The 12,767-nt window shown below is 39.7% G+C and overlaps 2 protein-coding genes across 4 annotated transcripts; one reads left to right on the top strand and one right to left on the bottom strand.

The window, feature by feature from the left end:
* Positions 1-2,883: 2,883 nt before the first annotated feature.
* On the bottom strand, positions 2,884-9,475 carry stk16 (serine/threonine kinase 16). The gene is made up of 8 exons (XM_084354056.1): positions 9,366-9,475; positions 8,859-8,971; positions 8,388-8,607; positions 8,171-8,304; positions 7,387-7,474; positions 6,352-6,480; positions 6,077-6,198; positions 2,884-5,543 (listed from the first exon to the last, which is right to left on the bottom strand). The coding sequence occupies exons 2-8, from the start codon at positions 8,942-8,944 to the stop codon at positions 5,405-5,407; spliced, it is 918 nt and encodes a 305-aa protein (XP_084210182.1). The 5' UTR covers positions 8,945-8,971; positions 9,366-9,475; the 3' UTR covers positions 2,884-5,404.
* A 251-nt stretch (positions 9,476-9,726) lies between these two features.
* On the top strand, positions 9,727-12,692 carry pcnp (PEST proteolytic signal containing nuclear protein). 3 transcript variants are annotated; one of them, XM_084354073.1, is made up of 5 exons: positions 9,727-9,836; positions 10,509-10,735; positions 10,856-10,930; positions 11,027-11,082; positions 11,229-12,692. In XM_084354073.1, exons 1-5 carry the CDS (start codon positions 9,788-9,790, stop codon positions 11,338-11,340), a joined length of 519 nt encoding a protein of 172 aa, XP_084210199.1. In that variant the 5' UTR covers positions 9,727-9,787; the 3' UTR covers positions 11,341-12,692. The 3 variants fall into 3 exon arrangements, with proteins under 3 accessions (XP_084210199.1, XP_084210198.1, XP_084210197.1); XM_084354072.1 differs by having other exon boundaries at positions 9,736-9,836; positions 10,506-10,735; XM_084354071.1 differs by having other exon boundaries at positions 9,776-9,894; positions 10,558-10,735.
* The last annotated feature ends 75 nt before the right edge of the window (positions 12,693-12,767 follow it).

Below are 12,767 nucleotides of genomic sequence, written 5' to 3'. Positions count from 1 at the left end.
CTGCCAGTAAGTAAAATACCCCCGGCGGAGATCTTTCAATCTCTCGTGCCATAATTGCCCCCAAGGGCGACGTTAGGGTGTAGCATTTTGTACACTTAATTAAATTAGTGAGCTCTGTGGACAGGGTGGGTTGCCGATCTCACAGAGAACAGATTGGTCTGGCCCTGAGCCAGTAATTAAGGCGATACCTTTCCTGATTACGCCAATCCCCCTTAATGAACTCATTATGCATTTTAACCCAAACACTCCCATGAATTAATGAGCACAAAGAAAAGCTGCTGGATGGAAAAGGACGCCACGATCACGAACACAAGGCATAACTCATCCACTCAACGGGGGAGACGTAATGTCCATATTTCTCCCTCTTTCAGCTGCAGCCAAGACTAATTTGGACTTGAGTGACAGCAAAAGTTCTGGGTCTGCACACATAAAGCTTTAAAGAAATAAGACCCCTCGTCTGGTAAGTGACTGCAGAAACTTTACTGGGCCCACTTTACAAGGTCCCACTGGGATCAGGTCTGAATTCACTCTGCTTCGAACTTTTGTATGGTCATCTCGCACAGACAGGACCTCATGCCCACACCCAAACATATGTGTAAAATGATTTAAAGAGACCTAGGAACACTGCGGGGTGGGAGCAGCTCTGCGCTGACCCATAATGCTTTGCTAATTAAATAATTCACTAATTGATTCATTGCCAAATCAATAAAGCCTTCAGATGGTTTATGGTGTGAGAGCTAAAGTGTGTTTGTGTTTGAGGACTGGGGTGGGATTTCAAATGAAACACACACACACACACACACACTCCAAACTGCCAGTGCACACCCCCCTGACTGAATGATAAGCAAAAGCACATGAAATTGGTGCTAAAATGCAGGCGAACGTTGAGTTGACCTTGAGCTCGTGTTGTATGACATCATTTCAGCCCCTCACAGCCAGATGATGGTGAATATAAAAGGAGGGGACAGAGTGTGACAGTGGGTGTGTGTGGGCACGTGTTGAACCCATAAACACAGCTCCGTCCTGAACACAGTCCCAGGGGAGTCTGGGGTTTGAAGGTGGGCCTGAGGAAGAAATCAGCAGGGATATCTAATTAAAGCGTAATGAATCCTTAGGGTGTTTGTGTATAAAAGGGTGTACGCACTGTAAATATGTGGTGTGTTATGTATACTTTATGACTGGTCATTTGGGTGTGTGTGTGTGTGTGCTTGTGTGCCGGGTAAGGTCGGAAAGTAATTGGGACAACAGTGAAGTGTGACATCTCACTGATCTGAGTGGACGTATGGGAAGTAAATCCCGCTACATGAACAGTTTGATATTTGTTTCCAAGCATGTGGGCACAAATACAAACACACAAAGAGAGATGCAGAGTGGCCACCAGTGCACAGTCACATGAAGGTTGTGCTCGCAGTCCATTGGAGATGATTCTTCCAAGACTGAGCCAAACTGAACTGAAACTGCCTTACTGATCAGAAACCTTTAAAAGCTCTAACTTAACAGTGTTACACCTAAAGGATTCAAAAACAACAATCTGTATTTAAATAAACAAACTGTTACTTCTCATTCTTCCGATCATCAGTAACAGTGGTTTTTCTGTCAGACTGCCGATAAACTAATTTAAAAAATGTGCTTCTTTGGCTCTGATGCAGTATCCTCTCACACAATGTCCCGGCCTAAGTGGAGAGGAAGTATAAAGTAGCAGATAAAGGAAATACTCAGGGAAAGTACCTCAAAATTGTACTTAAGAACAGTACTTGAGTAAAATGTACTTAGGTTCATCCCACACACACAGAGACTTTCATTTACCAAAAAGGAGTATTGCTCTTAAATATTGTTTTTTTGTCTCCTTGATTTCTAATAACTGGTATCGCCATAAAAAAGTAAAGATACAGTAAAGACATATCGGTCGAGCCCTATTAATAACTTAAGAAAACACATTTTTATGTGTTTTTAAGGAATGAATCCCACCTTGAGCAGCACTAAAAAACAAAACAACATGAGACAATTATTCCTCTCTGTCCAACCAAAGTGTGATTCATCACCTGAACATGACAACACGTTTCGATTGCTCCAAGCTCCAGTGGTGCTGTGTGTTTATGCACTACATACGGCGAGTATCGAGTAGTGAGTGTTGAAAGAGGAGCAATGATTTTTGCACAACCCAGCACTCAGCAGTCCTATTCTGAGCCTTCGCTGTTAGAAACTAAAAACATCTACGCCAGTACTGCACTTAATTAGCAATCTGAGGTACTTGTACTTGACCTGAGTGTTTCTATTTTATGTTATCTTTTAAATTTCATTTCAACATTTCGTAGTAAAACATTTGTGCTTTTAATTCAAACATTTATTTGAGCAAGTGAAGCTCGATTTATACTCGATTTAACAGGAGTCTTGCTGTAGGTACCCGAAGCAGTTAGTTCAGAGTTCACCTGTTGATGGCATCTACTGCAATGCTCGACACACAATTCCTACGTGATCCGGCCCTGCGGTATCTCTATCTCTAACTCCATCTCTGTAGCCTTCGCTGTAGTTTCGGATCATACGCACATAGCCACCGAAGGTAAGGTGTAACTCAAAATGCAGAAGTGTAAATGAAGCTCATGTCCCTAATAACTTTACAGATTAAGAATTTACATCCAAAACATGCACGATGAAACTTCCCAATGGGATTAAATTCTTATAATTTACTCCACCGCAACCAACTTTGACAATAAAATGCCACTTACACATTAATGCATCAGTTATAGAGTACAAAATATACACTGGGGTCTTCTTCTTTTTAATTATGAGTACTTTAAAAAGGTCCTTTTTGTAAGAGAATTTTAACTCATCAAATGCTGGTAATTGTTTCTGAGTACTGATTCACATACTTTACGTGACTGATACTTTTTCATCTGGGGTGCCATTTTATTTCACAATCATATTAAAAACTGTGTACAGACTGCTACATATATAACGTTCATTCATCCTTTACTGTGCAGTGAATAAGAGATAAAGCATAATTTAAACAGAATTTTCCATAATCAAATAACACACTCTTGCATATAATATCATCTGTGAACTTTACTAGTACACTTAAAAAAATCCTTAAATTTACCAGCCAGGTGATAACAGCATTAGTTCTCCATTAACAACCACACAAATATTCGTAGCCATTTCACAAACTTAATGCATTAAAAAGAAAATATATTTAAACAGTATGTCAATTACCATTCCAACAATTAACTGTTTAAGTTAACTGTCCATCAATCAAATATTTTGGTTCTAATATGGTTCAATATCAGCACATTACAGAGTCATCAAAGCATTTGTCTTCACTTGAATGCCCAAAGCATAATTTAATCTAATAACAGTTTTAAATGGTACCATCTAGGTCTACTACTTAAGACGGTCAGACCCTTTGAGATGTGGATGAACCCTGAGAGAACAAAAGTGTGACACCACATTCACACATGACATGGAACGCAATAATGAAAATGCAGTCATTGTCTGCTCACCCTCATGCAGATGGAAAGTCGGTTCAAGATGCGTAGTCCACAAAACATTTCTGGAGCTTCGCAGCAAAACAGCGTTGCAGCATTCTCCTAAATAACTCAAGTAGATGAGGACATGTATAATAATAAACAATAAAAAGGCTCCTGCACCCACTTCAGACAGGGTTTGCGCCAACACTTTTATAAAGGGTGTTAATAACGTCTTTTTTAAATCCATTTGCAATCTTGAACTCACTGTTTGGAGCCATTTTATGTTTTTTTTCTGTTGTTATTTTAGTTTTAAAACATGTCCCAAGGCAGTTTAGCGAATGCTGCAACGCTGTTTTACTGTGAAGCTCCAGAAATGTTTTGTGGATTACCAAACTTCACCTGTTTTCATCGGTATGGTAATGAATCGATAATGACTGAATTTTCCATTTTTGAGTGAACTTATTCAACATAAGCAAGGCTGGAATGGAGAACAGTTTAAAAACACAATACAGAGAAAAGTGAAGTACAAACAGGGTTAAACTGCAATAGGAGACATGACAATACCTTTGACTTACAGTTAATAAAATATTTCTAAGTCATTCCTTTAACTTATTATTTCCTTTTGTTTACGCTTTTAACAGTAACACTATTCTTGTTAAATGTTTTTTTCCTGTGTGTAAGCAGATACTGTTCACCTTGTTTTATAAAGAGCCCAATCACACATAATCAACTGTGCAGGCAGAAACATGGTCAATCATCACGTCAACATGTGGGGCAGGGGAATGTGATGGTGGAGCACCTCTGTGTGTTCAAAAGCAGCATTGCAGGTGAGGAGCACCCTGCCTCTCAACTTTTCCCCAGTAGAGACAAACAAGATAGCAAGGGTGGAGAAAAGCTGATGGCAAGGTTGTTATTGTGACACACGTGTAATGACAAGATGTTACACACATAAAACTTAGGAATACAGTTAAAAATAATAAAGTGAATTGGACCATATTCCTTCATTGTAGGGAACCTAATCTGATATGTATTAAACTCGGTTAGCTTTCATCAACTGGAAAGTTTGGCAAAGCTTTTATGTAATCCCTTTTACTGTATAAATAACTACAATTTTAAGATGATTTTATTTCTTTAAGAATATGCTAGACATACAGTACATGTATTTGTGAAGGCTACAGCCTGTTAGCATAGCAAGTAGTTAACAGCTAGTGTAGCTCTGTCAAAAGGTAACAAAATCTCCCTTCCAGCACTTCTAAAGTTCACTAATTATCACGTTATATCTTCTGTGTTTAATCTACACAAAAGCTGAATGAACCCCACAAATAAACCTCCTTAAAACCACCACTTGTCATCTTTACATTTTGGGTTTTGTACAGATTAAACAAACAAGATATAACAAGATAATAAGTGAGTTTTAGAGGCGCTTGTAAGGGATTTCTTTACTTTCAGACAGAGCCAAGCTAACTGGTCCCCCCTTTTTCCAGTCTTCATGCTAAGCTATGCTAGCAGGCTGCTGGCTATAGCCTCACAATGAACACACAGGCATGAGAGTGATGTCTATCCTCTCATCTAACTTTCGGAGAAAACAAATAATCACATTTTTTAAAATGTCAAACTATCCCTTTAAGATTACACGGTAAAGGCATTTCATTATTAGAGGCAACATTTGACCATTGCAAAAGCATCATATTGGATAATTAAATTTAAGGCCCTTCATTAGATATCTCTAAGTTTATGACAATCCACTATCGTACACTGGCTGGATCAGGTCAATCAAACCAAAAGTTGATACGGTTGCCAAGCTTCCCAAGCTGAGAGAAAGCCTGTACCAAGGCCTTTACAGTAAAGTCAATAAATAAAAGGAATATTTTTCAAGCTTAAAATTAGAGATGTTTATTTATGTGTGCAAAGGTCTCCCATATTCAGTGCACCGTGCAAGATCAGACCATGTTGGTTTGGGTGTTGGGGCTGCGACTCTGCAGGTCCTGTACCTGGTCAAGAACCCAGCTGATGTTTGGTCTCTCCTGGGGATTGGACACCATTATGGAGCTCAGCAGCATCTGAAGGCCTTGCGAGTAACTGTGCACAAGACAAGCCGACACCAAGTTAAAACAGCTTGACATTTGATGTGTATTTAGTTAGACAAAACTTAATGAGTGACTTTTAAACTTAAGCACAAGCATGCATCATTAACATCAATTTACAGGACTATTTTGATATGAATAACCTCTTTATACTAAACAGAACAACATGAAGTGAGGTTTCCAGGTCAGATCTGAGTTAATACACAAAAAACCTAAACTACAAAATATACCAACTTGAGTTTTCACATTGCAATATTGTATTGTTATTAAAAAGGGAACGGTCAGTGCAAGTTTGGAACACAAAAACCCCCCAAATGCATAAGGATACGTTTCTTTTCATCTGGGTCACAAAATGGTGCACCACTAGAAGATGCAGGTAATGCAGAACCAAAGCTTAAAGCTTTGGTTCTGCATTACCTGCATCATCCTACAAACTGTGTACTGTGTACTCAAATGGTACTAACCCAAAGGAGCGATCTGCTGCTACACTGTTACACTGCAGGATAATGTTACAGTGTGAAGACTCACCTGCAAGACTGTGGGATTGACACTGGATTCTGGACTGCCAGGGCAACACTGTCCCCCTTCTGAAATACCATGTCATACGGCCCCTCCAACATCATCATGCAGTAAAGCACACAGCCAAGTGACTGGTGGGGTATGGGAAGACATCAAAAGACGAGAAACAGAAACAGTAAGTGAAGGATTGATCACTTGATTTGAGAGACTTAAGTGGTCTCACTTGACAATGCAATATACACAAAATACACAAGTGTAAGGGGATGAAGAATACAAGACTTTACCCAGATATCAGTACGCTCATCTATTATGCAGTGGCTCTCGACATTAAAGAGCTCAGGAGCCCTGTAGGAAATGGTGCATCGCTGGGCTGCCCAGTCCTGAATGGTCATGGCTTCTCTGGATCCTCTGACCTGAAATGAACCAAGTTTTATTAAAATTACTACAGGGTAAGGATCACGTAGTTAATGTTTCATATTTAGAGGACAGGCCCTAAACAACACAGCCAGCCAGAAACAAACAGACTTTTTTTGAAGGATATGTGATGCTCAGCAGACAGGTATGTTGCCCGCTCTACAAATGTTACATAAACATTTATTCTTTAGCAACAATTGCCATGGTCTTGCTCTTGCATTTTTGTCACTTGTAAGCAGGGAGAAAAACAAAAACATGACAAACTTCCTGGGTTAGGTAGCAAAAGAGCAAATTATGACAATAAGACTACAAATTAATTGTGCTTCAATAATATCTCCTGATAACATCACTCGTTCTTCTGTTTGTTACACTCTTTATTTTTTTTTACATTGGTAAAACACGGGTAAAGTTAAAAGCTATACTATTTTAGACAATACCTGGTAGCTGCTCTTTGTGGGTTTAAATGTCTACCTGACCACTCTACTGTTCGATCTCTCACTCTCAAAGATACGTTATGTTATCGCAGGTTTCCATAAAAGCTGCTACCTATGGATGGTTTAATGTTGTGATTGTGAAGCATGACATATTGAATATGTGGTTCATCGACATTAAAAAGGTAACTCTGCCATCTAGAGGCAGAAATCTGGACATATTTTGTACAACAATGTGAAGCATAGTGAACACTTGCTCTCAAAACATTATCTGCACATGAACTTGATGAGGGGCCACGGTTTGTGACGTTGTAGTATGTGGAGATTACACATCTCCCAACATTGCAGATTTGTCTTTGTTTGCCTGGATGTTTGTTTTCATTTTAAGACTCCTTTCTTGTAGCTAACCAAGCTTTTTTTTTTTTTTTAAATCAGTAAAATATTACACACTCTTTGTAGACCCTGCACCCTTACCTCAATCCTGGCACGGTTCATAGAGCCCAAGTCCATCAGAACCGGCCTGTCATCCTCATCCAGAAGCACATTTGTGGGCTTAAGGTCTCTGTCAAATCAGAGCAGACAAAAAGCATTCAGATGCAATTTAATAATGCAAATATTAAAAAACAAGAAACACACTGAAGTTGCCATTTGGATAATTAAGTCAATGATTACATGACAGTTTAAAAAATGCAATCTTGTTCATTGAGCTAACATGATGTTGTTGCTGTTGACATTTTTTCAAGTTAAATGATCAACCAATTTGTGCCGAATACCTTCACTGTCATATGAATGGTTTTACAGTATACTCAGTCACACTTGGTACCTTAATATCTGAACAATCCACATGATTTTTTTTAACCGCATTTTATAAAATCAAACAAATGTAATGCAATTCTCTATTAAAGTTTACAAAAATATGCAATTCTCACTTGATCAAGACAACGTACAACATGGCAGAGGGCTACAAAACGTTAAACCTGTTAAAGCACTTTTCAAGACAGTGGTCCAACATTTAGTCTAACATTTGACGTTCATATATAACATCAACATTTGTATCCCCACTGTCTCGTGGTGGGCAATTTGATTCATTTGGCAGAAATTGTTTTTAGCACTAGAATAACATATTTGGACGTCCATTTTGAGCACTCATTGATACATTACTAGCTCTGGGCATTTTCCCATGAATAGTCAGCACAAGAGTATTTATGCTGGTCATATGTGTCCTATGCACATGTGTGTGTATGAGGAGACAGTTTACCTGTGTGCATAGCCTTTTTCATGCATGGCCTTGAGTCCAGAGCAGATGCCACGCAAGATTTGCAAAATCTGTTTTTCAGGCATTGAGCTCCCCTTGTCTCTTAGCTTCTCCAGAACAGACCAAAGGCTGCCTTTCTGTTCACACAAACACATCGATTTATCAGAATCAGATCATTTACCTGGATGTTTTTTGGACATACACCCCAACATCTACTTACTCTCATATAAGGCAGAAGTAACCAGGCTTCAGTCTTGCCTCCACGATCAACAAAGGTGTGAGCAACCAGGCTCAAGATGTTGGGGTGATTAAACGCCTGATGCATCTCCACCTCTGTCTGAGCCTCCTGACGGCCTTCACGGTCATGGCACAGGATCTTTTTCAGGGCATAGAAGCGTCCATCCTTTGCTCCCTCCACCAGATCGACAAAACTGAACCCACTGAAGAGAGGACACACAGAGATTAAAGTCCAGGGGGAAAAACATTCAATGTCCATGGTTACTCTAATGAAGACAGACGTCACCCACACTCAGTTTTTTTTTGTGGAGGTCAGAGGTGTAAACTATAATCAAGCATTGGCTCTACAGACGGGACTCGTAGGATCACTTCAGTGTTGGTCTGGTCTTTTTATGGGAACAAATAACTAAACACTGAACCTTAAAGGTGTAGTTAACTAGAGTTTAAAACTCACCCTTCGTCTAGTTTCTGGACAAAGTAATATGTTTTGTTGTCAATGCTGATGGAGCCACGGGAGCACATGCACAGGGTCTGCCCCATCTTGACTGGTACACATTGTTTAAGGGCCTGGGAGAAATGAGACAAGTAAAAGTTTAGAGACACAGCCAGTGAAATACAGGTAGTGATCCAGTGTTAGCTACTAGCTAAAAGCCATTATTAAGAAACTGCGAGACAAGCTATGGGCCCATTGTAAACAAACAAACAAACCAACAAGACAAACACATGGTAAGATAGCAAACAAAGTGTCACAAAGCAAACTTCCCCTGTTGACGTTAGCTAACACAGCATATCACCCACATCTAACGTAAGCACAACAACTTTCAGGCTACAACTGCGACATGGACGTCATCTTATCAACGTTAGCTCGAGCGCTGTGACATTTTAATTAGTACCTGACAAAAGGAGCAGATAAATATAGCACACCAGTTCTGTAACATCAGGTTTACGTCTTTAATCTTACCAGCTAGCTGTCTGTATGCCAAATTAGCTTACTGCCATATTTTCTCCTCCTTCTTCCTCTGCCTCCTTCTTCTTCGTCTCTTTTGGTTTAAGTGGCCGTCGGCAGCCAGAGGAGGCTCTCGGGTGCATTAGCGCCACCTCTCGTTTCAGTGTAGACTCACGTAAAAATCTTGTGATTCACTTGACAGATTCACACATGTTTTAATCATAAGAGACATTATCCACCACAAAACAAGATGAAATTCCCAATCCTTACAAAGGACGTTATGATCATACCGATCCGTCCTCACAATACGTACCTGTCCATGTTGGTACTTCTTCTTCTTCTGTTTAAACAGTGTACGTTTCAGCGTCTTTGGCTCACAGCGCCAAAAGAAGACTGGCGGACACGACTTCACTGAGCTGGCAAGTTTCAGAGGAGATATGATGGCGGACTACAAGCATAACAGAAGGAGTTTCACCGAAGACGGAGGTGATATTTGTGCTGGTTTAACGACTAACACACGGTTAAGAAAAGAGCAGTCGTTCCTGTTAGTTTCATTTGCTGAATATCCATTAAAACTGACCCATTAAAACTAATGTCAGAGGAAACGTTCGTAAAACTTCACTCAGCTAACTCGATGTTAGCTATGTAACGTTATCATTGGCTAGCCAATGCTAGCGAAGTTACACTCAACACAGTCTTAACGTTTCTTCTTTTAAACTGTATGTGGAGATGTGGCTGGTTCTGACTACTTGGTTTAAGTTACTGTTAACGTTAGCCTGGCAATAAAGCAAAGTCTTGCTTGCAGCAGACAGTTATCTTGTTAGCTTGCTAACTTAGCATTAACCTAGCTAGTGTGCAAGTAGCTAGCCTAAGCTATTGGACGCAGGTTATTGCCATAAGGATGAGTAACAACGTTATTATTATTGCCAGACCCTGCGTACAGTACCCCTAGGTTAACTTAAAGGCCGATATTGTCGGTAGATTTTACACATAGTCCCCTGGCTGACTTATAAAACAGGACACAGGTTATCTTTGTTTCGTTGATGGGTAGAAACGTAACATTAGCCACACAGGTAAAGGTGATATAGGTGGTTTATATTATTCTCCAGTTCACAGGAAACTGTTGTTCACCTTGGTGAGTTGTCTTGCCTCAAGCAGGGCCGCAGGAGGAGGAAGGCAGAGTGAAAACTAAGCCTGTCTCTTGTAGCAATGTGGGAGGAGAAGGGACAGCAGTCAAACGCACATCCCAGCATCTCACGCCCGAGGATGAGGATGAATCCTCAGCAGACCCTCCAGCACCCCGCAAAGTCTCCAAGATAGGCTTTAGCATGAGCAGTCCGCTGGGAAAGAAGTCCAACCCCATATCTATCAAACTTGGAGCAACAGTGAGTGTGTTGCAATGGACCTTGTGTAAAAGAAAGTTTTACATTTGATCTATTTGCATTTTATTATCTTAAGAAAGTGAAGATATTAAGTGCTGTGTTGTTATCCCCAACCTGTTCCAGAAACCCAAGGAGCCTGTACCATCTATCCCTCCGAAAAAGACAGGGCTGGCGTCTGTTTTTAACGAAGATGATGATGTAAGTGTGCATGCAAACAGTGACGTCCTGATTGTATAAATCCATAAACAATAAATATGCAGAGGCTCACCTTAACTTTCTCTTGCCCACATGTAGAGTGAACCTGAGGAGATGCCTCCGGAAGCAAAGATGAGGATGAAGAACATTGGCAGGTATAAACACACTCCTACAAACATGTTTCCTCACTTTCTTCTTTTATCAAAACATTAATGTTTTGAATATTTTTTTTAAATAAATTGCTGTTTCACATTTAGTGTTTCTACTTAAGTTTGGAGTGACTAATCTGCTGTCTTTTCAGGGAGACACCCACATCTGCAGGACCCAACTCCTTTAACAAGGGCAAGCAGGGCTTCTCCGATCATCAAAAACTTTGGGAGAGGAAGATGAAGGCCCAAGCAGACAAACTGTAAAAAAAAAAAAAAAAAAAAAAAATCACGTTTTTGTCTCTAATGGATAATTTTCTATAATTTGACAACATGTGAGTGATACCTATGAAGGCTCAAATTATTTCTCACTGTAGCCTTGTGTTTGACACCTTCTCAGCATTGTGGACATGAGATGAAGAAAAATGTAAGCTTCCCATGATACTCCATGACTGACTCACGTTTACGTTTTTAACCACTACGGGCTGATGCTAACTGAGAGGAGAGGTACCAGACTGTTAAACCTCTGTGATGAGAGGAGACGAGTTGGGAGATGGGACATAGAAATTAGCCAGAATATTGTTCAAACTGTGTAGAATTTGCTACGGTTGCTTTCAGCTGGCTAATGAGAAAACATAGTATTTTAGAGCCCTCGTGCCCCTTTTGTGACTTGCTTGTTCCTATCTGAAGCTGGTGACTGTGGTCCTGAGTGAGCTCTTAGTGTTGCTTGTCTTATTTTTGTGTAAAAATGTACATACAAGTGTGATAATGTTTTATTTTTAAATCCACAAATGGGAGTGTGCATTTGGGTATTATGTTAACGTGCATGTGTGTGTGTGGGGCATAGTCTAGACGTACAGATTGTTTTATTTCACTTAGTTTCTAAATGTACAACCCTTTGTTTTCACCAGCTGTGCCACCTCATAGGCATTCTTGTTTGATTTTTATGTTTGAGCTTTGTGCCAGTATTTCTGGTTCTGCTTGTTCAGTACCAGATTCCTGCCTGCTTCATTGAAACTGGCAAATGGAAGGACTGATAGTGTGTTTTTAGTTTTAGTTAACAACTGTGTGAAGAACAGAGTCATACAGCTGTGATGTTGACACCAGGGTGCTGGTCATGTTCAGTGATTTCTGGGTGGTTAAGATATACGTTAGCAATGATAAGGCTCACTCAAAACTCTTTATCGTCTGCTTCTCATCAGAAAGTCCACGCTTCAGAAATAAAGCCCCAATCCTTTTGGTTCAGGTAATTGTGGTACGTCTGTGAGTTTTTGAAAGATCCCCTTTATCAAAAATATAAACTTTCAACTCCCCTGTACGTTACCGTTCTGTTGAGAAGGGGCTTTCCCTAAATGAATACATTTCCACTGCCCCAACCTGATTTATCAAACATACCTCTAATGAAAAGATATTTAAAAGCCAATAATAATAAAACACATGGATGAAACAGTGTGTCAAATTTTCATTGCTGATGTGTCTGCTGTAACCCCACAAGTTGTTTGCGTTTAAGCTGGTTAACTAACAGCCGTATGAAAACTAATTCTTTGAAGATTTATTGTTAATAGTGTCCATTTTTTTCTGTACATTTTGTCATTTATAAATGTACTAGAAATCAGTGAGATTGATTCTTCTTGATGTTTTTAACAGTAGAGTTAAAAATGAATAGATAATTCCACACTGTTTAACTGATGCAG

The sequence above is a fragment of the Pagrus pagrus genome (assembly GCF_965226575.1).
Source record: "Pagrus pagrus genome assembly, chromosome: 1".
Taxonomy (NCBI): domain Eukaryota; kingdom Metazoa; phylum Chordata; class Actinopteri; order Spariformes; family Sparidae; genus Pagrus; species Pagrus pagrus.
Note: the sequence above shows the minus strand (reverse complement) of the source record. Positions and strands in the feature narration are given on the sequence as shown.

Bases quoted from the DNA above. Each gene is read 5' to 3' on its own strand.
- stk16 (XM_084354056.1), bottom strand. From the start codon at position 8,944: ATGGGGCAGACCCTGTGCATGTGCTCCCGTGGCTCCATCAGCATTGAC. The intron at 8,608-8,858 runs GTGAGTTTTAAA...TCCTCTCTTCAG, and splicing joins GTCCAGAAACTAGACGAAGG to TGGGTTCAGTTTTGTCGATC. The intron at 8,305-8,387 runs GTAAGTAGATGT...TTGTGTGAACAG, and splicing joins TACTTCTGCCTTATATGAGA to AAAGGCAGCCTTTGGTCTGT.
- pcnp (XM_084354071.1), top strand. From the start codon at position 9,788: ATGATGGCGGACTACAAGCATAACAGAAGGAGTTTCACCGAAGACGGA. The intron at 10,736-10,855 runs GTGAGTGTGTTG...AACCTGTTCCAG, and splicing joins CTATCAAACTTGGAGCAACA to AAACCCAAGGAGCCTGTACC. The intron at 10,931-11,026 runs GTAAGTGTGCAT...GCCCACATGTAG, and splicing joins TTTTTAACGAAGATGATGAT to AGTGAACCTGAGGAGATGCC.